Below are 22,636 nucleotides of genomic sequence, written 5' to 3'. Positions count from 1 at the left end.
GATCAATGACTTTTCCTGGTAGGCTGCTGTAGTTTTTATTTTTTTAACCAGCCGTGTTACAGGCACTGTTTGGAAACAAAGCATTTACATATTTAATTAAAAGTTTAAAAAAATCTTTCTGTGTAAATGTCTCATGTTACAACGTGGACACCTGCAGCTTATAGACAAGTTTAGCCTGTATATGTACAAAACTTGTTTTCTTTTTAAAGCTAGAGGGTACGGCTTATATTCAGGTGCCTCAATAGTCCAGAATTTATGGTAAATATGAAAAGTACAGAAAAGAACCAGAACTAGCCAACATCTAAACCCATGCTGAATGTTAATTAATTAAAAGAGGTTCTTCAAAACGTACATTTGGTTAGTTTTCCTTATTCGTCCAAGCTAAGAGACCCCAAAGTTTAAGACCCTGAAAACCTGCTTTTGAGTATGAACGATGGGGTGAAGGGTTCAGGTGGGATGTTTCCCAGCACCACTAACTATCAAATGGCATTCTTCCCTAAGGGTCGATCAATGTGTTTTTATTAAATATTTTAAACATTGGAACCAAAATGAAGGATTAAAACTAAAAACAAATCTTTTCTTTCCCCCCAAACTTTAATTACATTTGATTTAGTGCTGAATATTTAATGCTACCTGACATCTAAAAACACATTTTCAGGGGTTTCTAGCAGTCGTAACATCCAAACAGCCCTCCGTGCCCCCTTTATTCGACCATTAAATAATACAGCAGCGTTGCTCTCCCTCATGTAACATTGACTACAGTACATCAAGCCTGAGCAGGGAGCACAGGGGAGATAATATCAGATCATCACTATGTGAAAACTACCATGATTGCTGAGATGACGGCAATAAAGACGGCATATTAGTGCATAACGACTTGTGTTGGGGGGGGTTTAGTGTGGCTGGTGGGGTGGGGGTGCGGTGGGGGCTTTGAGCAAAACAACGCCGGCTCCCATTTTCTCAACTTCAATTAAATGGCTTGTGACAGCGCGCATGTGAGGGCATATCTGCCGCGCGCCACTTGACTCCCGTCATTAGGGTGCGATGGTGCCGGGCTACACCAGTATTTTTAGCAATAATAACCAGCTGGTGAACACACACGGCTGTGAAAACGCTGGGGGGCCCCTGTGATCGCGTCAACTTGAGTCTGAGTCTCCGGGGTATGAAGAGTGACAATGGAGTCTTTGCTGTGTCTCTTTGTAACTGTGATTAAGGCATACAATGAAAGCCGAATAAATGAAGAGTGATGCGCTTTATTCAGATGTTATATAACGGATACTATTTGACAAAGCAACGGAAAATCATTCTGAAAGTGTTTGTGTGCGCGTCTGAGCGCGATTATGATACAGGCCTCGGAGCTCGCCGCAACGCCTCGTCTCTGTCAGGCCGCTGATTAGCTTTAACAAAGAGGTAGGAAAGGTAAAACATGTCAAAGTAGCTGCCTACCAAGTCGCCTGCCTGTCAGTCTAATTAAAAAAATGCTAATTATAACGTGCGCTCGTCTCAAACAGCCACTCAGGTATAACGCCCTGGCTGTCAGGTGTAAACAAGGCTCACAGTTGCACAGGAAGGAAAATCAATCGACATCTGTTAATTTATCTCAGGCAGGAGACCAAATTGAAAAATGGATTGCTCGACTTGCGCTCGGTGCTAAATCTGCGTTGTGATCATGGAGCGATACGTCTCGGCACCTGCTTAGCGCGCGATAATGGGCATCTCGGCAGTTTGGCCAAGTGAACAGCCAATAAGGATCAGATTACCGTCCTGGCAGGAGAGACCGGGCCGTCGACAAGCAGGTGTGTGGAGGACTTGAGGCTGGGAGCTGGAGCTGCTTGATGAGGAGCGCCGAGACGACGCCACAAGCTGGGACTGTTGGCTGCCAAACCTGCGTGACCCTATAGATGGGTTACAGCATTACGTGACTGCTGTGTTTGTGGACGACACACAACGTAGCGTCGCTGTGAACGAATACGCGACCGCTTTAGGTTTTTACTGAGGTGTTTGTCGAGAATTATAACTGCAGCATGTGAAGAATTAACGTCATTTATGCTTATTAAATCCTACAACTATGAACCTTCGTGTCCTAAATCCTATTTTATAACAGACTGGCATGATTCAAAACATCAATAAATAAATGAATATAGTTACAAGTTTTTCTAAATAAATATCAGAGCCTTGTATACCTTTATATGTATATTTGTAGTACATTTGCACGATGGGGTCAGTATATTAGAAACATAATAATAATAATAGTAATAATAACAATAATAATAATACATTTTATTTGTATAGCGCTTTTCAAAAGCTCAAAGACATTTTTCAGCAGGGGTATTCAATTAAAAGTCACTGAGGTCCCGTTATTAAAATTTCCTCCAAACAAAAGGTTCAAACCAAAGTCCAGGTTGTGTCTTACAGCCTTCCCCTATGGCCACATTTTCATGGTTTCAACAAGACTTATTGTCAGTTTTCAGTGCTGGATATGTTTAACGGAGTGCACAGTTCGCTCTTTTACCATATGTATCTATAAGTAGTCCCTGGCAAAAAAATAAATAAATAAAAAAAATTGAGGCCTTTATTTCAGATTAAAGGAAAGAAAGACATTTTAAAAAGTGCAAACAGAGCTGAATAACCCTTTAACCCCTTAAATTAAATTGGTCCCAGCCTAAAGAACTGAAGGCCTTCACTTCAAGTCAAAAAGTCAACATCCTCAGAAAACAATAAGTAAAAGGTTTGGTTTGCACGTTGCTGGGCTGTAAATGTGGTGATGAGTCGGATAGATCTGTCATACAGGACTCGGTTATTTTGCCCTCAGCTCGGACTTCAGGGGATAACTTTGCTCTAAAGAGCTGAGCTTTGTTTCGTAGTGTCGCTTCATGTTGCTACGTTTTCAGAACATATGAGGCACTGGTTGAACATACATTTCTCTGTACACTCATCTTCAAAGCAGCGGTTTTCCTCATCAGCCTTCCTTCAGGTAACCAAACAATTTGATTGGCTCGACTGAGTGGAGCTATTACCGTATTAACTGGAGTAGCAGCGCCCGCTGTCTGTAGCTGCAACCGTTGAAAAAAATGCTCCATGAAAATCTATTCTCGTGAATTTATCAGAGATTGGTCACGGGTCTGGACAGAACCATCACTCGGTCTGGATCCGCCGGTCCGCCATTTACAGGATAATAAATATTGATGGTTAAAGCGTATTTTTTAAAAACAAACTGATCAGATATAAGATGCTAATGCATACCTGATAACTGTTCATGCACATATATATGTTGGGGGACATGTACCCAGTTTTTTGAATCACTATATTTCTTCCTCTTATGTGTTTTGTGCTCTGCAGGTGCTCACCACGATAATATAATAATTAACAGTGTGTCGTAGTGTGTGTCCATTCAGGATGTTTCATACTGAGATTGCCGGTGCGGCCTCCTTTAATGCTCCCTACTCTGCCACATCCACATGATAATTCTATTTTTCTTCGCCGTATCCATTATTACAAGCTGCAGCTGCAACACTCCCATTCCCCCCACAGGGATCATTAAAGTTTCATGTTATTTCATCTTATCTGAACAGGTGATGTTAGTGGCTGAGAAAAGTGTCTCCTGTTAAAAAGGTAAATTCCTGCTCCGAGCAAACCCGTCTTCATTACAGGAGTCTAATGAGTGGAAATGAAAGACAATGGATCTATTCGCTGTTCAGGGTTGGCTGGCTCTTTACTGTAGCCACGCTAATGATAATGCATTCTCTAGTTTTAACAAAGAGCCGATCCATATGCCCTCTGACTCGTTACATAACACCACTCCAACTCACAGCCGGGAGGTCTGTGGGTGATGGGGAAAAGCTAATCTGTTTGTGTGCTCGTGTTTAGCGAATGTGTGCAGGAGTTCACGTTTTCATTACTGCATGTGGATTATTAGAATAATAAAAAAGCAGCATGTTATAGCCAATCCTATTATTGCTGTTATTATTGCACATTCAAGCTCTGATGTCTGCTGATAGTCCCAAAAAAAAAAAACAAGGAGGTGGATCAGGAGTAATCATTTTCATAGCCAATTATGCTCTCTGTGAATGAGTGGTGTTTGAAGGTGGAATGATATTTAAATTAAGCTATTAACAAGCCGAACGGAACACAAAAAGCATTTAATTTGAAAGGAATCTGTCATATCTCTCCTTCTCGTCCTCCTCTGAGTGATGTCAGGGCACAAAAACAAAAACAAAAAACAGACAACAACCAAGTACACAGCTGCTGCTGCTGCAGACAGGAAAAGAAGAATTTTTCTTGCTAGAACTTTTACATGGTTGCTGATCTTTTCTTTGGAGGTACAAACGATCCTACAGCCGACTTAATAGTCGATTTAATGTTGCTGCTAATCGAGAAAGTGACACCACTCATATGTCTACAATAAATAAGAAACTACAACTATGTGTGAGGAGATTCTCAGTCATCCAGGTCAGGGTAAATCTACGAGCTGCACTTCTCTTCTTTTAGTCCCTTTTTCTTCCAGGGGGTTTTGTCACGTCTAACTAGCTCCAACTAGCAGCTTGAAGGCTACAAACAACCCGTTACAGACATGGAATACGTTGCATCATCGCTCATGTTTGCATTCTCGTAGATTAACTGTTTGAGTTGCTGGAGTTCCTTGAAGATGTTCCACCTCTCATCCAAGAGGCTTCATCAGCTCTGAATGACTAGTTGGGAGATACTTATATCCTAAAGGAGCCATTAACACCTGAGTTTCAATTGGGGGTTTGTTGCTCCTCCTCCTCGTTATGTGGGTCATTAGTGCTCCCCCTGCCACAGTGGGGTTCGTTAGGGTCTCTTGTGTCTAGGTGTGGATGTGGTTTCATCTTCCTGGGGAGAGATCTTAGGACTGAACTGTAAACAGGTGAGAGGTGATGCCTCAGACCTCCACCTCTGTTGAGGGATGCTCTTTCCAGTTTGACATACATGCCTCCTTCCCCCCTGTCTCAAACCATCCACTTTTGCATTAATGTTCCTCGCGGCTTCTTCAAAACACCGCTGAGAGATCCATAGGACACGCATCGTATTTTTCATATGACACCTATCAAACAGCATAACGTGCAGCAACGCACCGATAAACAAACAGCTAAATCTGAATCAGCTGAGCAACAACTGATTCACCTGCAGCTGTGTGACGGCTCACCTGTCTGAGGCTACAGCGTGGCTCGTCGTTAGACCCCCATCGATCCCGTCTCCATGTCGGCCTTTATTTATAATTATAAGTAATTAATGACGTTACTTTCTCACTTTTGCTCACATTGATCCTGCTGCGGATATTTAATAAACTCCTGGATTACATCCGTTACTGGTGAGCCTCAATCTGTTCCAGCCTCCATCTATAGCACAGTAAAGCTGTTTTGTTTTTTTTCTCATTCAGATGATATCAGATTAACAGAGACGAGTGCACGTCTGAAAGGGGCTTAGCTAACATGTTTTACCTCGTTTCTTTAATTTGTACGACAACTGCGGTGGTAAAATGTCATGTTGCAGCTCGAGGGGGGCGACGGAGGAGAGTTATGTGCGAGACAGTTTGTCAGCCACAAGCAATAACTTCCTACTGTCTTGTCTGTCTCCAGCTGTTTCCATGCTATGCTCAGCTAACGTATATTTATGGCTGCACATCTACTCGTCTGATTTCCTGCAATAACCACACTTCTTAACAGTTTAATCTGCTGCAACTATTCACATCACAAACACTATATACATGTGATTGCGAAACGAGAGACTCTTCTTGACATCAGACAGACTCAGGCTAAGTCGTTTTAGTCTTTATGCTAAGTGAGCTAATCGTCTGCTGGCACTGCTTCCATATTTTGCATGCAGACATGAGTGGTGTTGCTCTTCTTCTCCAAACCAAAGTGTGGATCCTAACACATCAAAATCAAGCATTTCCACCTGATTAACCATCAGCAAGTGACTAATCAAACAACAACAGGATGTGCGCCGAGGACACGGAAAATACAAGATAGCAGAGAGAAAAATAAAGTCAAATAATAAATGCATGCCAGAACTGGAGTCCTCAGGTAAGCGGCTGTGGTTCTGAGTGGGAGCAAGTGTGTGTGTGTGTGTGTGTGTAGCAGAAAGACATAGTTGCCTGAAGACAAATAGTCCTTTGACCTTTGCATGAACCAGCAGCCCCTGGTGAGTGATAACTCATGACCTGGTGGACGGGTAGGGCATCCATCTCTCACCCTGCTAAGGATGAATGCGATGATGAACGCGCCCGCTTGCTGCTATTTAGATAGCCCTGAAGTCACAGCGATGACAAACTACCCACACAGAGAGCGCCAGGGCTGAGCCTTGTTTATACTGTCTGCCAATTCAACAACAGGCTCGGACTGTACAAACTAACTGTGCCACAGGGAACCAGTGCAAACTCAGGGTCAACTAAGAACGGCAATCCGTCTCGCTGAGGCTGCTGACTTACACTTTTACTGCGTATACGGATGCACGGAGCGCATATAGTACAGCAGCTGTGTGCATTTATGCAGAATGAGGCTATCATGGTGTAGGGGGGGAAAAAAAGCAATGTAAACAATCTTATTGGCAGCATCAAGTGGAAGACAGTGATGGGGACACATGCAGCTGGCGGTCCAGGTCCTGCAGCCGACTCGCTGCTCCGGACCGACCCCCGGCCGCACGCTGCTCTCCTCCTTTTTAAACAGGTCACATCTCCTCAAAGTGGGGTCACACTTAACAGGCAAAGCAAGGGATTCACTCAATATTATGAACTGTGTCTAGCATCAATTTTACACTCGGAGCAGGCATAACTAAAATGGTAGACGGCAAATGTGCTGCACTGGATGTGGAGGGACTTTGGTAGAACAGCTCTCTAACTCACTCACAGGCAGTTACTGTCTCCGTTTGAGAACCAGTAAATAAAATGTACAGTATATTTAAATATACACAATTTGTTATCACATAAGACACTATAAAACAGGAAATGTGTGCAAATGTTTCCCCTTTTATCTTTCTTAACTATTTGGCTTTATGTGCAGCATCTTTCCTTGTATCATAGTGAAACATTTCCTTTACATAAAGACACAACAAATATGTTCAGAAATGTCTAAACTTCTCCTTTCATCCCTTGACAGAGTCTAACCTACATTTTTCTCTGTGTTGTATCGCTGTGAATTGAAAATCTTTGGGTTTTAGCCAAATAAAAATCAACGACTAGGCATCAGTTTGGCATTTGGATTCAGTTTTTTCCAGCAGATCAATTGCTAAACGCTATTATCCAACTTGTACGACAAATAAGAACCTCCAGACTGATCAGCTGCTTCATGACACAAGCTGTCAGAATGCTGAGCTGCTGATCCAGATATGCAAACACTTCTTTATTTAGATTGCTTTAAGTTATTGGATCCTAAAGAAACGCTCTCTCGTCTCGCCTGTACTACTGTGTATGTTCAGCAAAATGACAATAAACTGGATTTGAAATGTAAATGTTTGTGCTGCCTGAAGGCCTCATCCATAATCCTGAATATCTCCTGAAGAGCAACAACACTCTTCTTGTGTCCAGTGGTTGCCTGAAATCTTCCTCATCCGCCATCTTTTAAACCAGAGCTGTGGCTGGATGTGAGGAGAGACTCTCCTGAAACAGCTGCCAAGAAGATAATAGCTCCTGCCGTCCAGAGAGGTCGCCTCGGTGACCTGAGGCCACGTCTCCATTGTTGCCTCTTTGTTTGACAGCACACACACACACTGCCTATATACGTACATATACGCATATTTCTCTCCGCGCTCGGTTTCCCTTCCACACAAGTCGGCACACGCACACCGGCGAGCACTTCTCTTATCCCACTGATGGTCCATTCAAATTAAAATGAACCTCCATCACGCTAATAGGGGGAGCGGAGAACAAAGCGCGGGCTCTCCGCCGTCAGCAGGAATAGCAGGAGGATTATCGCCGCTATCGTCAGAGCTATTATCGTTAAACCAAGTCGCCGCTCTCCCTTTCTAACCAACAGGCCACGCTGTAGTTTGCCGGAGTTTGAGTCGGCTGTCGGTTGTAGCGGCGGAGGCCTGGTGCGATGCCAAAGCACAACGGATGATTAGTTGGATTTCAATTATTGTTTCTGGACATTTAGGGAAATTATGTGTATTCTGGAAAGCACGCGCCCTAATCTGAACTTAATGACACGTTTAACTCGCTGTTGGAGGCGCGCTGTATGTGCCGCCGCGCTGTATGTGCCGCCGCGCAGCGCTTTCAAAACAAAACGCTGTCGTCCTTCTGTAGACTCATCATCTGATTGTCTTCTATTTCAGCGTCAGGACCCTCGTCTGTATCTGCAGGTTTGCTGAGGGAGAAGGACGGAAAAAATGGAATCCTTCAGTGTCTGTAATCCTAAACTGTATTTAAAACGGAATCATTAGCATAAGATTGCCAATTAGCACCACAAATTAGATTTAGTTTGTTTCCCTTTGGTGAGAAAAAAAGGCGGGAATCTACACGTCTTTACAGTAGATATCAATTTACCTCAAAGCGATCTGTTTTTGTATTTGGATATTTGCTGTATAGAATCACACTTTACACTGAAAACATCTTCTGTGAGTCATTTTCTGTGATAAACATGAGTTTATCTGCCAATAAAACACACGAGGTGACATTATAGTTTAACCACGTATCTAAATATTAAGCAGGACTTTTTTTTTTTCTGGGATAACTCAAGGTTGTAACAGAAAGAGCTCATACGAATAGAAAAGGTAATGATGATTAGAAAATGAGGCAGAACTAGGAAAAAAAACAGTTTGTTCGAATTATAAGAAATGAGACAGCTATTGACCAAAACCTGAGAAGCTCTCTTCCTTTTTTTTTTTTTTTCCCAATATGCTCTCTCAAGCCACGCAAGGTGCCATGTCAGTAATGGATTATGAGGTAAAAATAACATTTGTACGACATCAGCAAAAAGCTTTATCCTCCACTCCACAAATAATCTGGTGAAATGTTACCGAGGATGAACCCGGTGTGGTTTTACTGCAACACAGGTTATATGTTGTTCATGTCTGTTCCTATCCAAATAATGTATTTGTTTACCTCTCGAGCAGATTCACAACCGCATCATTATTTAGAGAGATGGCAGACAGCTGCGAGCTAAAGTGTAGCAAAGCTGTTCGAGCAGCTGATGTGCGGCAGGATTTTTCCAGCACCGAAACACTAAAATAAAGATGTTTTTTTTTTTTTTACCGGCGTACCTCTTGCAGCGACTATACCTTGTTTCTAAATACGGAATGGTGGAGGTCCATCTGTGCAAGCAATTCAGGGACTCTTTCAACCCCGAGATATCCTCTCTCTTTGTCCTTTACGCAAGAAAACATTCGTAGCCTCGGGTCCTGCACACCCTTCACCCTTCACCAACAGCTCCAGCCCCAAAGCACCACTGTCAGAGAGGTAGGGGAGGAGGGGTGGAGGGGTAGCGGGGGTGGGGGAGGAAATTCTCCATCATGCCAAAGCCCATCCAAGCAGACCCATGCCAAAGCACCATGTGTGTACAAACAATTCAACTGAATCCGACTGGATGTATACTCAGGCCTTATCTGGGCGAAGCCAAATACACTCTGAGCTATCAAAGGCAATGGATGAGTGATTGGAACTCTCAGTTTTTCGGGCAAATGCAAACACATCTATTACGCTCCACCACTTCAAGCTGTACAAATCAAAATCAGGGCGGCAAGGAGGAAAAATAAACACCACGCTGTGTGACTGTTAAGAAACTTGGAAAACAGGACTTCGCCTATCGCGCCGATCGGCCCAAAGGTAAATAAAACTCCAACTGGACGGTCGCCGGCCAACTCTGTGGCGATATGCACAACATTAGACACAGTTAATGCAGGCAAAGATTTTTTTTATTTTTTTTTCTAAATACCTTTTAAAGGATTTGCAAGATAAGCCTGTCGGTCGCTCCTAGAAGGAGCCCCTAAAGGATGCTGGAATCGATGGATGAGAGAGGGATTTACTGTAGGGTGAAGAGGGGAAAAACTGTTATTTAATGCTGGCATGTGAGCAGAATAATGAAGCAGCCAGAAAGCTCACATGTGTGCGCTCATCGTTATCAACACGCTAATCTGCCATTAAGCTACTCCATCAGCCGCACGGATCTAATGTTTACTGGATGAAATGTGCGTCTATCATTTGCTACGAATGCAGGATCATCACATACAGGAGAGGAGAGCTCCTGACCTCTCATACGGAGAGAGGTGAAGGTATCAGAATGCTAGAATGCTCAGTAAGTGAGCCCATGACATCAACCTCATTACTAAGATAATAGTGTTTCCCACAATGCTTACCACCTATCATATAATGTCTTAATCCATCAGGGATACACCACAACATCAGTATGTTGGTACAAATACAGACAAAGGCACAACTGACTTATTTATCAAAACCCCAAAATACTCTTTCCAAAACCAAACATGCAGAAGTGACACTCGGCTTATAAAAAGTCTTTAGTTTTAGCCTTTCAAAAACAGCCATGATGAGTTCAAGAAGAAACAGTTCATATGACTAATCAGTTTACTACATCCTAGGCTGAGGTTACAACTTCAGTTTGTGGGGCTACATGTTTAAAAAAAAGCTCAGTTTACAGCCAGAACTCCTCCCAGAGACCACGATATTACAGTTTTTAATCAAGTTAGCAGCTTGGTCCTGCTCATTATTGGACTCCGCTGGGCTCCAGATGAACTTCTCCACTGGTGCTACCAACTTTTCTCACCCCTTTTTTGGTTCTGCATTAATAAATGTTGCACGCTGAATATTAGTTCTAGTTTTGCACTGAAAAACTGACTAGAGACTAAACTTTGCTCAATATTTCCAGTATAAGTAGTTTACAAGTCAGCAGCATGAGCCGCACTAGTTACCAAGATGGCCGTAGTTAGCTAAATATTCACGTTGTTGTACAAAAAGCCTCACAGTTGAAACATACGATAGAGATGATCAAGTCCAACAACAATGACATGTTCTCCACTGCAATACAAGAACAACAGTTTCTCTGTTTCCATGTCTTCTATGGGACCTTTTTCCTGGAACCTTTTAGCTTTAGCCTCAGCATTTTAGCACAACATCGTGTATGTAGGCATTAAGTGTTTCACTGTTTGTACACATTGATATAAAACCAGGTACAGCAATTTTGAACCAACTCTTTAAGCTAATGCTACTTAAATTAGCTAAACACAATGAAACTGACATTTGCTAGCAAGCAATAAGAAGCCCACTTTTGTTTGTAGATGTCTGAAAGCACTTGGTTAAATGAATAGAAAGAATTTAGATTTCAAATGCGACACCGTTCTGTTTAGTGCAAGAATACAATCCAGCGTATCTAACGCTCAACAACTTGAAGCTAACTCGTGCTAGTCCTCCAAGCAGCGCATTAGTCTCCTCAAGCCGCTCAGATTCATATTAATGACCTACAACAGATGGACAGCAGTGATTACGGTGATTGAGTGTCCACCTCGGCTCAAGTTGCGTGGAGCAATGTCAAGGTTAAGACTAGTTTCTTCGAGAAAGACCCGCTGCAGTTTGTCTCCACGTGCCCGCTCGCCAAGACGAATCCGTTCAGAGGTTGTTAAAGGTGTAGGATTCTCTCCGACCTCCGGAGAGAGCCCTCAGGAGAGGCCCTCTTGTAAAACGCTCCATCTTATTAATGGAAATAAATGCTGTTAGCGCCCCACCCCTCCTCGTCGCCCGTCCTCCCCCCCCACCAGCAATAAGACGTGTCTATTCTTGGCTAAAGTCCCCTTCATTAACGTTATCTCAAATAGGCACCCAGTCTGATGGCGAGAGAAGGGACGGCGAGCGGTTAAGCTGCTTCATCCAATTTCATTATTCCATATGAGGCGGGGTATCAGTGTTAACTTTGCTATGTCAGCACGGCGCAGCAGGCAGTTGTGCTGTCGTGTGACTCAAGCATGACATAAGTGCAGAGGTTTAAGTCGACGGCGCGCGCTCGGCCAGCTGATCAGATGCTGACAAGGCCGTTCACCTGTTTGTCGTTTTTAATTTTCGAACCCACTCATGTCTGACTATTCCGGACTGAGTTCATGAAACGGCAGAGTGCTTTTTTTTTTTTTTTTTTGGTGCCCAAACTCCTTCTTTAGCATCTTTCCTGCTCATAAAATATGTCCCTTTTCACGGCAGCAGGTAGCGTGCTGAGCATCCACACCGAGGACAATAACAACAGTGTGCTGCTGAGCGGAGAGGCAGGAAAAAAGAGAGGAATGGAAAAAAAAAAAAAGACCACATTAAAGAGAGAAAGAAAGAAAGAAAGAGAGGAGAGAGGTGAAGAAAGTGTGAAACTGCGGACCGTCAAATGATCTGGCCTCTCTCCAGGCATGATGACTCAGGGATGATGGCACAGTTAGAGCTAATTAGGATCATAAACTGGAGAAATGTTTTGCCACCGTGATGTGTGGGGTGCTTCCACGCTATTGGCAGGACTTCACATTCGATGTGAGAGCTGCTCTTAATAGCATGCTAAAACAATTTTAGGGAGAAATTTGGAAAAAAAAAAAAAAATTAAATCAGCTGCCAGCGAACGAGTGATACAATTTTAAAGTGATGTTTTTTTTTTAATGTGGCTGAATCTCATCCAGTGAAGTCGGCAGATAAACGCTGGACCGTTGTGTGTTTGTTTGAGGCATGGAAAGGACGTTTTATGTGACATTTGGACGATATCAAGGACGTAGTTTCAACAGAGGCTGAGAAGACACAACCTCCTCATAGTTAAAAAGACTGTTTTCTTCTGCTTCTCTACTGATTCAGTTTTCAACATCCTGATAAGTAAAATTAATTAAAGCAAGTTTAATACGTAGCAGCAAGCCGATCTTTGACCATCAGAGAACAGTTTGCCCCGCGGTACCTTACTGGTGGAGAATGTGGGTCGTGTGTGCTGCCTACGAGGACAACTATACTTCACCTTCATGTTTTCGAATTAAAAAAAATTAAAAATTGGAGTTTATGTTGCTCTACAAAGATGCTAGAATTAAACAATAAGACACTATTACATATCAGCATCATCTTTATCTCCAACTTTTCAATTTCAAATCTCAATTAACTGAAAATCTACTTTCATTTATTTTAATTGAAGAACCTCTGACTTCGTTATGTACAGGAATAAAACAAAAAAAAAAAGCATCTGCATACCTGCAACAAACAGAAAATCAGAGGTTTCAAGCTGGAGGTTTGGAGCCACACAAGGGGTCACAGGATGAATCAACACGGTGGCAGGATAATTGCCAATTTCCTTCTGTTTTCTTATTAACTACCAACACATAAAACATTACAACACAGCAGACTGGAAAAGGAAAAGAGTCCCAGACATGTGACGAGAGATCGCAAGAAGGCGTTATGACAGAAAATAAATAGAGTCCAGGTTGAAAAATGTGAGGATTCTCCCTTTTTTTTTCCTTCTTCCTACAATCCTGTAAATCCTTTTGTTTTCTAGACCGCCAAACAGGCAAAACAAGACCTTTAAAGGCATCATCTTGGGCTCTGATGGGCATGGTTTTGACATTTTAGAGACCAAACAGTTAATGGACCAATCAAAGAAAGCAGCTGCCATATTGTTCCACAAATAAAATTCTAAAACGCAGCCCCATTCCAGGTACAAACCAAAAGGTTCGAAGCTTTAAATTCTAAACACTGGATAAACAAATCGGAAGCTTGTTGCTCCAAAAACATCAAAGGTTCAGACTGCTGCGACGCCTTCGCTGAGCGCCTGACAAAGTCGCATTAGGGCCGCGTTTCCAACAGCACTCAACCAATTTGGCTCCTTTGCGTCCGACGCCACCGCCGAACCGCTTGACAGTCGCTACGAGGCGGCTCGGCTCCCTCCTCTCCACCACGAGCGTCTCTCTGGCGTTGTGTTGTCTAGTGGACTGCAGACGCACAAACGCTGACAGGAAACGATAATGCTGCTGACTTGCCGCGCTACATCTTTGTTTATGAGGACTGACAGCTCCCTGCAAACGCCAGCACCACTGTACACACACATCCTGGAAACACACACACACACACACACACATCCAGACGGCGCTAACACACACTCGCGTGCAAACAAATTAACACAGGGAGGCATCATCTGATACACTCGGAAGCATAATTTCTATTGCGGCAACACACACATTAGCGGCGTGCGGCGCAACAGTTCTCAAATGTCTCCCCTGAAGTAGTCATTGTTTTGAAAGCTGTTGTGGACAGATAGATGGAGCGTGACACATGACTAACTCAATTAAACTTCTGTGTTTGTGTCGTCATAGCAACAAGTGCAACAAGTTATTCGCAGCGTGAGTAATACCCTTATCTTTCCAACTGTGGGAGTCATCAAACAACAGACTAATTAACTTAAGTGTCACCTTCTGAATTTTTTAAAATCTGCATCTGTGCTCCTGATACTTGTGATTCACTCTCTGCACAACCTGACTGAGGCGGCTCTCCGCGCTATTGAGACATTTTGGCATGAAATTTTGTTTTCTGTGCCTGAACTTTAAGTACAATTTCTCACTGCCGAGCTCCAAAAAAAAAAAAAAAGCCAAGAGGGACTATTACGAGATAATTACTAATTATGCTAATGTGCTAAAGTTGTGCTATTCCTTTTCCTTGGTCATTTTATCAGCCGTCCTCGAGAGACCACAGTCAGTAGTAATAACCTTTCTCCCTCGGCTAAACGCTCAGTCAGTTAGAGGACGCCGTGTCCTAAACCGCCGACTACTCCGCCGCTACCCTTAATCAGGAAGTGCCTGTAAATTCACAAAGCCATGCGTGCGCACACAGAGGAGCGCCGCGCCGTTTCCGTCGGCACTGACCTTCATTAACCTCATAAATGCCAGCGGTGTTTCTGTCGCCGCTCTTAATGCGGTTATCAGCACAAACACAAACAAATGTGACAGAAGTGTTCCGGGGCTAAAACTACAGCTTTACATCTGCGAAATGCATCTTTTTTCTTTTTCCTCTCCCTCGACGCTCACACAGTCTGCGTGACATTGGACTGTCCCAACATGGAAACCAGCACCGGTAACTACTAACAACCACAACCAACCCCCCACCCACCACCACCACCCCCGCTGTGAATGAACCTACATTAGGCAATTGGTGGCACGGACAATTTGCAAAACGCAGCAAGATGTGCGTTTGCTGGAGTCCTCTGGCTGTCTTTGTCCTGCTGGGCACTGAGTTTATTTATGAATGGACTGTGCATGTAGGCCAGAGCCTGTACTGTACCATCGCAGGGGCATGTGCACGTGTTTACGGCGACTAAATATGCATCAAACACAGAAAACAAATGTGATTAAAAATAATCTGAGCCAGACACTCAACACCCTCCTCACACTTGACGACTGATTGTACACATTTGGACTGTTTCTACTCATATAACTTGAGTGTGATCATTTTTTTCAGTCACATTTGGCATTGAGCATATTCCTGACTATTTTTTTTTTTCTCTTATTACTCACATCTAGCTTTTTATTGGTGCCATCACTCAGCCTACAACAGACACCACAGCGTCCTCTGTATTAAACAGAGCTGTGTTCTATATTTGCATTTATTTTTCTTGTGCTTAAAAAAAAAAAAAAAACTAGTAGTTGCAATTTTATTTCCCATTTTTTTGTGAGGGGGGGGCTTTATTTGACAGATGATAGTAGAGAAGCAGACAGGAAATGACAGGAGAAAAATGTGCATGACATTCAGCGTGTGTCCATGCAGCTGGAATCTAACCGGGGACTTTGCTTTTAGCTGCAAGATGTAAACATGAAGAGTGAACAAACAGAAAACCACATGAGGTTTTAAAGCTGATTTCAGGAGCGATGTGCGAGCTACAAGAGGTCTGAGTTCAGCAGAAGTCAACGAAAAGCTGCTAATTATCAGTCAGAAAGAATTCAGATTGTTGTGCAGCTCCGGCTACGTTCCTGTTGGAAAGTTTTGTCGCAAACCCTCCTAATTCTTGTAATGCAATAAATGGAAAATGGAAGAAAATAAGAACACATTTCTGAAATCAAAGATAAACTCGAGGTTGAGAAACAACAAAAAGAAAAGAGGTTTCATGCATATTGTGTACAAAGTGTAATAGTAGTTATCTCAAACCAAACCACAGCTATCTCAGTCACTCCTAAATACAACACACGACACGTTGGCGATGGAAGGTTTCCGACAGTTTCGTGTTAAACTAAATTCCCGCAAACACACCTGCCTGGAAACGCCTGGGCTGCTTAAAATCCCGATGGCTGTTCTCAGCCTCTGCCCTCCATCCTGACCTCTGCCCTCCCCTCCACGCCGCCTCTATCTCTGCCTTCCGCCCGAAGAGGGAAGCGGATGAAGCAGCACAGCCGGAGTTTCCGCTCGCTCCTTCCCTCCTCTGCTCGGCGAGATGTCATGCGGTCGGGGAGCAGCGGGGCGTGGGGGGCGAGGAGCTCGATGGTGATCGACTCCTCGGCCCCGCTAATGTCTCCTCTGGCCTCGGTGGAACGTGAGCAGACCTCCGTCCTCGGTGCCCCCGCGCCTCATCCTGTGTCCTGCCTCGACTTTCATCACCTCCCCGGCGGCCCGCACTCGACCCCTCCGCCGCCGCCGCCGCCACCTCTCCAGGAGCGAGAGCGTAAACATTAATTGCTACATAAATTACGTTACACTCTGTGTTTTTCACATTTCCCCCTCGGCGCTCTTGATGCTGCACTGATATACTGTACTGAGAGTACAGGGTGATCGGTGTGGCTGTAAAAAAATAATGTTGGCCTATAAATCTCTGCCGTGCTTATTTTTGTTCATAAAAAAGCACATTGTGGATAAAAGACAAGGAATACGTTGTACATGTGCCACCGTTTAAGGTCGCGTCACGCTCATGACTGACAGCTACGACTCTGCAGACAAAAAAATAAATAAAATAAAAAACTGGCATGTGCTACATCCACCCAGATGTTCGTGTACATGATTTTATTTGTGGCACCGACATCCCTTTAGGGACATAACCTCAAATCACAAGGCTGTGATTAATTAAGAGGCAGAGCCACAGAACGTCCATGACTGAGGGATGACACTGGTCAAACACTGCGCTTCAGGGACGGCAAACAAACGCACAACACCGGGCTGACAGGAGCATTGTAACCTGAACAATACGAGGAGGCAGCAGCTGGCAAACAGCAGCTAAAAACACACAGCTGACGGATCCTATACGAGTGTGTGATTTCTAGGAATTCTGAGCAGAAACGGGGCCTTAAAGACGTGAGCAAATAAATCTCTGACATGTAATCTTCACTCTGTGGTTATTTGTTTTCTCCATCTAAAAATGAGCAACAAAAAAAAAAAATAAGAGCAGTTTGGTGGAAAAGAAATTAATAGAAGTTGCGGGGAGAAATCTGCTTACAACCGTTTGAATACACACCCAGGTTTTAGTGAGTCCATCTACAAATAATCTGCAGCCTTTTTAAGGGATTAAGCCCCAAATGCCATGAATAATCCCTCTGTGATTTTATTTTTGCCTTAAGATCTATAAAAATAATTGTGTGGAAATCTCAAGATGATGATCAGTTGGCATTTGAGATGAAGGACGATGACGATTAAAAATCAAATAAATAAAAAGCTCCTGGTCAGGCTTTGCCGTATTTGTGGTCAAGTTATTTGGACAGCTTAGGAAGCTTTTAAATACATCGACGTATAACAATGAGACGTGAAAAACAGATCTGGCTGCCTGTTTGAGCTGCAGCGAGTCCACCTCCTGCAGCTGTGGACGAGTCGGCGGCCATCAGCACTTCCCAAAGACACAGTTCATTTACAGGCGGCCCCTGAACTGGCCCCTAATGTCCCGTGTTATCAGAATGAATCAGCAGCGCTGATAAATTAGCCGCTCGGCAACACGCTGCGAAGGCCTGTCAGCTAATGTGCGCACGTTTGTGTGATACTCATATGCAATGCTTAATGTTGTGGAACCAATTCTGTCGTTTCCATTATGTAAATACATTTGCCTCAGCACTATATTTTATGTATTGTCTCCCTTGTCTCAATTACTTGGGCTATTAAAAATCAAGAGGTTATGGAAATGAGGTGCAGTTGTCTGTTTGTAGTTTGATGACAAGTGCAAAGTGTTTATGAAAGCTCGTTATGCATTCAATTGCAGTCGGATTCGTCAACACGCTCCGAGCGTTCATCCATATTCCACAATGCAATGGGGTGGCACGTCAGTGTCTCCAAGCACAAACCGTCATGTTATCGTCTGTTATACACACAAATAAATAAAGATAAATGCTGTTTTATGGAGCTCTCCCCTCCTTCCATGGAGGTGGTGGAACACGTGAAAGAAGGAAAAAAATGAATAAATTTTAGGAGTGTTTGTGGCCTGTGCCAGAGCAAATAAGCGTTTGATGAGTCAGTTTGGGTAACTTACTGATAATTAGCCAAAATACCTGAGGAAATAATCAGGGAGGATTTCTGTAGCAGCAGATAGGCTTCTTCCTTTTTCTTTCTTTCTTTCTTATTTTTTTTTTAAAGAATCAAAGCTTTCCCTGATATATAACTTCTATTTCGATCTTTTCAAAATGTCATTTTGCAATTTTTCCTGCGTGAAGTGCAACATGAAACAAGTTGGACTAAAATTGCTCAGCAATCACAGATTAATTGAAACAGTGAACGGCACTGTGTAGTCGCTTGTGACCGTTTTAAAACAGAGGAAATGCAACATCTCAAAGAGACAAGACGGGAATGTTTCAACGGCCAAAAAGCTGCCGATTGCATTATTATTATTTCAGTAAATGTATATAAAATAGTGCAGAGCGGTGTGACGGTCATTGGCAGGAATGATGTGGGGCAAAAAACAAAAAAAGAAGCCACACATGGGATTTGTTTACCATGAAGCCCGTCAGCATCCATTACAGCACGGCTGCAGCGAGACGCTCAGAAAAAAGTCACAGTTATTATGTTACAGTCACTGAAAATCAGCCTGCGTTTCTATTTTCATTACAGATCTAATTGATGATCTTACAGCACGTCTGACTTTGTTAATACACTCACTTCTTCATTAGGGGCTCCTCACAGCAGCATGAAAGGTTAGAATTTTTTTAAAAAAAGACAAAAATAGTGACATAAAATTAAATATTATTCTGCGGGGTAGAATAACCGGTGGTATTTCTGTGCTCCTTTCTCTTCCTGTTGGAGGCCCATGAGTGTGTCTCCAACTTGAGCTGTTCCACTGCTCAGTGTTGCAGCAGAGTTCAAGCCTCTAATGAGGTAAAAATATATTACAGGAGACAACAGAAAGAAGAAAGACTTATTACTGCTGTGTTCAGGATGTTTAGCAGGCTGCGTTTAAATGTAGGGATCCTTCCTCTGGCTGCTGCTGCTGCTGCTGCTGCTTTATGACAGTGCAGCTGTGAGTTGGAATATAAAAGTCAATGATAAAAACTGACTTATTTAAATTATGGAGGAAATCAGTGAGGAAGTTAAACGGCTCCTTTTCTTTAAAAACGAGGCGCTGCATAGTGAAACAAAGCCTCCTTCTTATTAAAAGCAGGTTAAAACCTCTGTAAAAGCGCTTTAATAGTTGAATGTCGCCCATCTCCCCGGACACGTTGGAGACAATCAAGTCTTTGTGAGGAAATAAACGCAGCAGCAACTAAACTTTGCAGAGAAAAGACGATGCGTCATTTAAAGCCGCCGCCGCTGCTGCTGCTGATACATTTTGTTTTTTCGTTTCTATCCAACAAGGAGACGACATGTGTTCATTGTCTCTCATCATTTCCAAATGCACAAGCCGAACCCGGAGCGCAGCGAGCAGGAGGACGGAGCGGCGGCGGCGGCGGCGGCGCGGGGTCGAGCCGGGCTGCCGTGCGCTCCGATGCCCCGCCAAGGTGCGCACGACCTCTGCTTCCAGACTGGGAGGGAAAAAAATACAGAGAAGCCCCGCAAAAAAAAAAAAGAAAAAGAAAAAAAAAAAACAAGTGCTGCAAAGTTTTTTTGGTTTGTTTGTTTGTGTTGTTTTTACCTTTTCTCTTCGATCGCCTCCTCCTCCTCCGCTTCAGCTTGCATTTGACCTGGCCGCTCTGAGCGCCCGACGCGCGGCTGCTGTTTCCAAGTACGGATGCCATCAGCGCGGCAGCCTCTGGAGCGAAGCGCAGGAATAAACTTGGACTCGGCGGCTCCACTCTCCTTTGTACTTGTCTCGCGTCAGCCTCCGTTGCTCTCTGATAACGCGGCGTCCTCGGGTTTGACGTACACTCGGACTATATATATATATATTTATTTTTTATCCCTCCAAACCAGAGAGAGGTGGAGAGAGATGGAGAGAGGGGGGAGAGAGAGAGGGAGATGGAGAGAGGGGGTCGCGTCTTGCTGTTCCTGTATCACCTCAGAAACTCCAGCAGCTCGCCTCCAGCTCGCGGACAGACTGTTTGCAGCGCAGCGTGGCAGCTCTCAGCAGCTCTGATACCGGCGCCCTGTCTGCTGCTGCTGCGCTCCTCTCCGGCGAGCTTTGCTTTTTTTTTTTTTCTTTTTTTTTTTCCTTTCCGCGCCTCTGCAGAAATTTTGGCATCAGCCACTTTGAATTCAATCATGCAGGACGCCTATCTATTTGCTGCCGAGCTTTCTAATTAGGGTCCAATCCTGGCTGTCTGGGAGGTGTGACATCACCAGCGACACCCACCAGCTCACACCCCTTCTTCACTACAAAAAAATAAAAAAGAAACGTTTTGTCTCATTCCCTGCACTTTTTCCTCCCGCTGCAGGGGAAATGTGTTCTTTCCCAGCACCTCCACATGGGGGGTCAGAGGTCAGGGCCGGCCAGGGATCCTTGCTCAAGGGCACATCAGCAGATTGGATGATACCAGGGCTGCGAACTCACCAGCAACTTTAGGCAAAAACAGCCAAATGGGTTTCTGGTTATAGAGGAGGGAAATAAAAAAACCTCTCCACAGAGTCCTCTCCTCTCCTTGTACAGCTGTGTTTAGGATTTGCAGTTTTCTTGTAGGATTAATCTGAACTAAATTCCCTCTCGTTGAGTCGTCCACAAAGAGAGATTACTCTAAGATGCAAAATGTTCAATTAACCGGCCTCTCAAAAGCATCCTTGATATCCTGTTTCTGACTAATTCTGTTCCGTTTTCTACAAAAACCTACTCCAGAACTCCTGTTTGAAACGTTGCAGGTGACCTTCAGCGACGTGTTGTGGCCACAAAGTTTGAAGACTTTGTCATTTTGGCACTTTTGCGCGAAAGCGCGCCGTCGAGGCTTTCAGAAAGCATTTGTGCTTCCTCCTGGCTGCGGGTTATTGTTTTATTCCCCCGGCCTCGGCGGCAGAAGGTCAGGTGCGCGTTGGAGAGGAGGTGCTACGGTGCTGCCGGACGCGTCCAGCAGCTGAATAAATGCGGAGGCCTAATTAAGAAGACGACAAGATGCTGTTGTGTTTTTGCATTTTTTTAAATAAAATCATAAAATCAAAACTAAAAAGCGGCCCGCTGCTGCCTTTAAACGCTGCTGCTTTCCCTAAAAACGTCCCCTTTACCTTCAGTCGCTTCAGTTTTCATGATAAAAATAAATAAAAATAATGCATTTGCTGGAAAACCAGCACGACACGTTTGCTGATGTCAGATTGAAAAGTCACTTTGAGGCTCTGTTGTTGGGTGGAAACATTTCCTCCCAGCCTGAGGGCCAGAGGGAGGCAGGGAGAGGAGAGGAGGGGAGAGGAGAGTGAGGGTGCTGGTCGGCCAGGCTGCAGCCTGCCCTCAGGACGCCCACAAATATCCATGTAAATTGCAGTTTAAGAGAAATCAATATAAGTGACAAGTTGCCAATGCCACTATCTGGGGCAGTAATGAAGGTGTGCTGGCAGGGGGGCTGGAGCATACATAGATAACAGCAAACAGGCGGGGTGGGGCAGAGGTACAGGTTGGAGGCAAGTGCATGTAGACACACACACACACACACACACACACACAAGGTCAGTAGTTGACAGATGGATGCTAAAGTTGCACTAACTAGCTGTGCTGGGTTATCTGTACCTCCGTGTGACTCGTGTTCTGTTCTCTTACATGCAGGTTGTTGGTTCAGGCCTCAAACAATCAGACGTCCGCGGACGAACCTGTGACCTTCGTCTTCTGACCTCCTGCTCTTCAAACACGACGCTGCTCCATTTGTGTTGCTCAGAAAAACACACGACACCAACAGATTATTAGTCAAAGAAGTTCCACATGTTGGAATTCCTGGAAAGTTTAGTTTAAGTTAACAGAAAGGCATCACTGCATGAAGGAAGTTAGACAAAAAAAAATAAAAAATATATATAACAATAAGAAATTTGGGGGTTTACTGTCGGGTTTGAAGATGGTAAATATCAGTCACAAAGGATCATGTGGGTAACAGCTACAGCATGATGACAGTAACGACATTTAATCTAATGGGATTATTTTCTCTATTAATCATTAAACTGTTTTTTTTTCTGGAAAAAAAAAAAAAGATAAATTTCCTCAGGGCTCCAGGTTACATCTCGAGACGGCTCGTTTTGTTCAACCAAAACGCAAAACATTCAGTTTACTATTATATAAAGCAGCCAATACCAGTAAATGCTCACATTTAGGAACCTGGAGGAACAAATGTTTCTCTTCTGTTGCCTAATTGACTAAATGACGAGTGGATTTAGTCCAGACTA

General features: G+C 43.8%; 1 protein-coding gene across 1 annotated transcript in view; it reads right to left on the bottom strand.

The window, feature by feature from the left end:
* adarb2 (adenosine deaminase RNA specific B2 (inactive)) overlaps positions 1-20,085 on the bottom strand; it is a 244,419-nt gene extending 224,334 nt beyond the window's left edge. Inside the window, exons 1-2 of the mRNA XM_008291184.1 lie at positions 19,983-20,085; positions 9,888-9,977 (exon numbers count right to left, since the gene is read on the bottom strand). Of these exons, the coding sequence (XP_008289406.1) occupies positions 9,888-9,977; positions 19,983-20,085 (193 nt within the window). The remainder of the gene's footprint in view (positions 1-9,887; positions 9,978-19,982) is intronic.
* Between the last annotated feature and the right edge of the window lie 2,551 nt (positions 20,086-22,636).

Source organism: Stegastes partitus, unplaced genomic scaffold (assembly GCF_000690725.1).
Source record: "Stegastes partitus isolate 25-593 unplaced genomic scaffold, Stegastes_partitus-1.0.2 Scaffold724, whole genome shotgun sequence".
Lineage (NCBI taxonomy): Eukaryota > Metazoa > Chordata > Actinopteri > Pomacentridae > Stegastes > Stegastes partitus.
The sequence above is the reverse complement of the archived record's forward strand: the minus strand, read 5'-3'. Positions and strand labels throughout refer to the sequence as shown.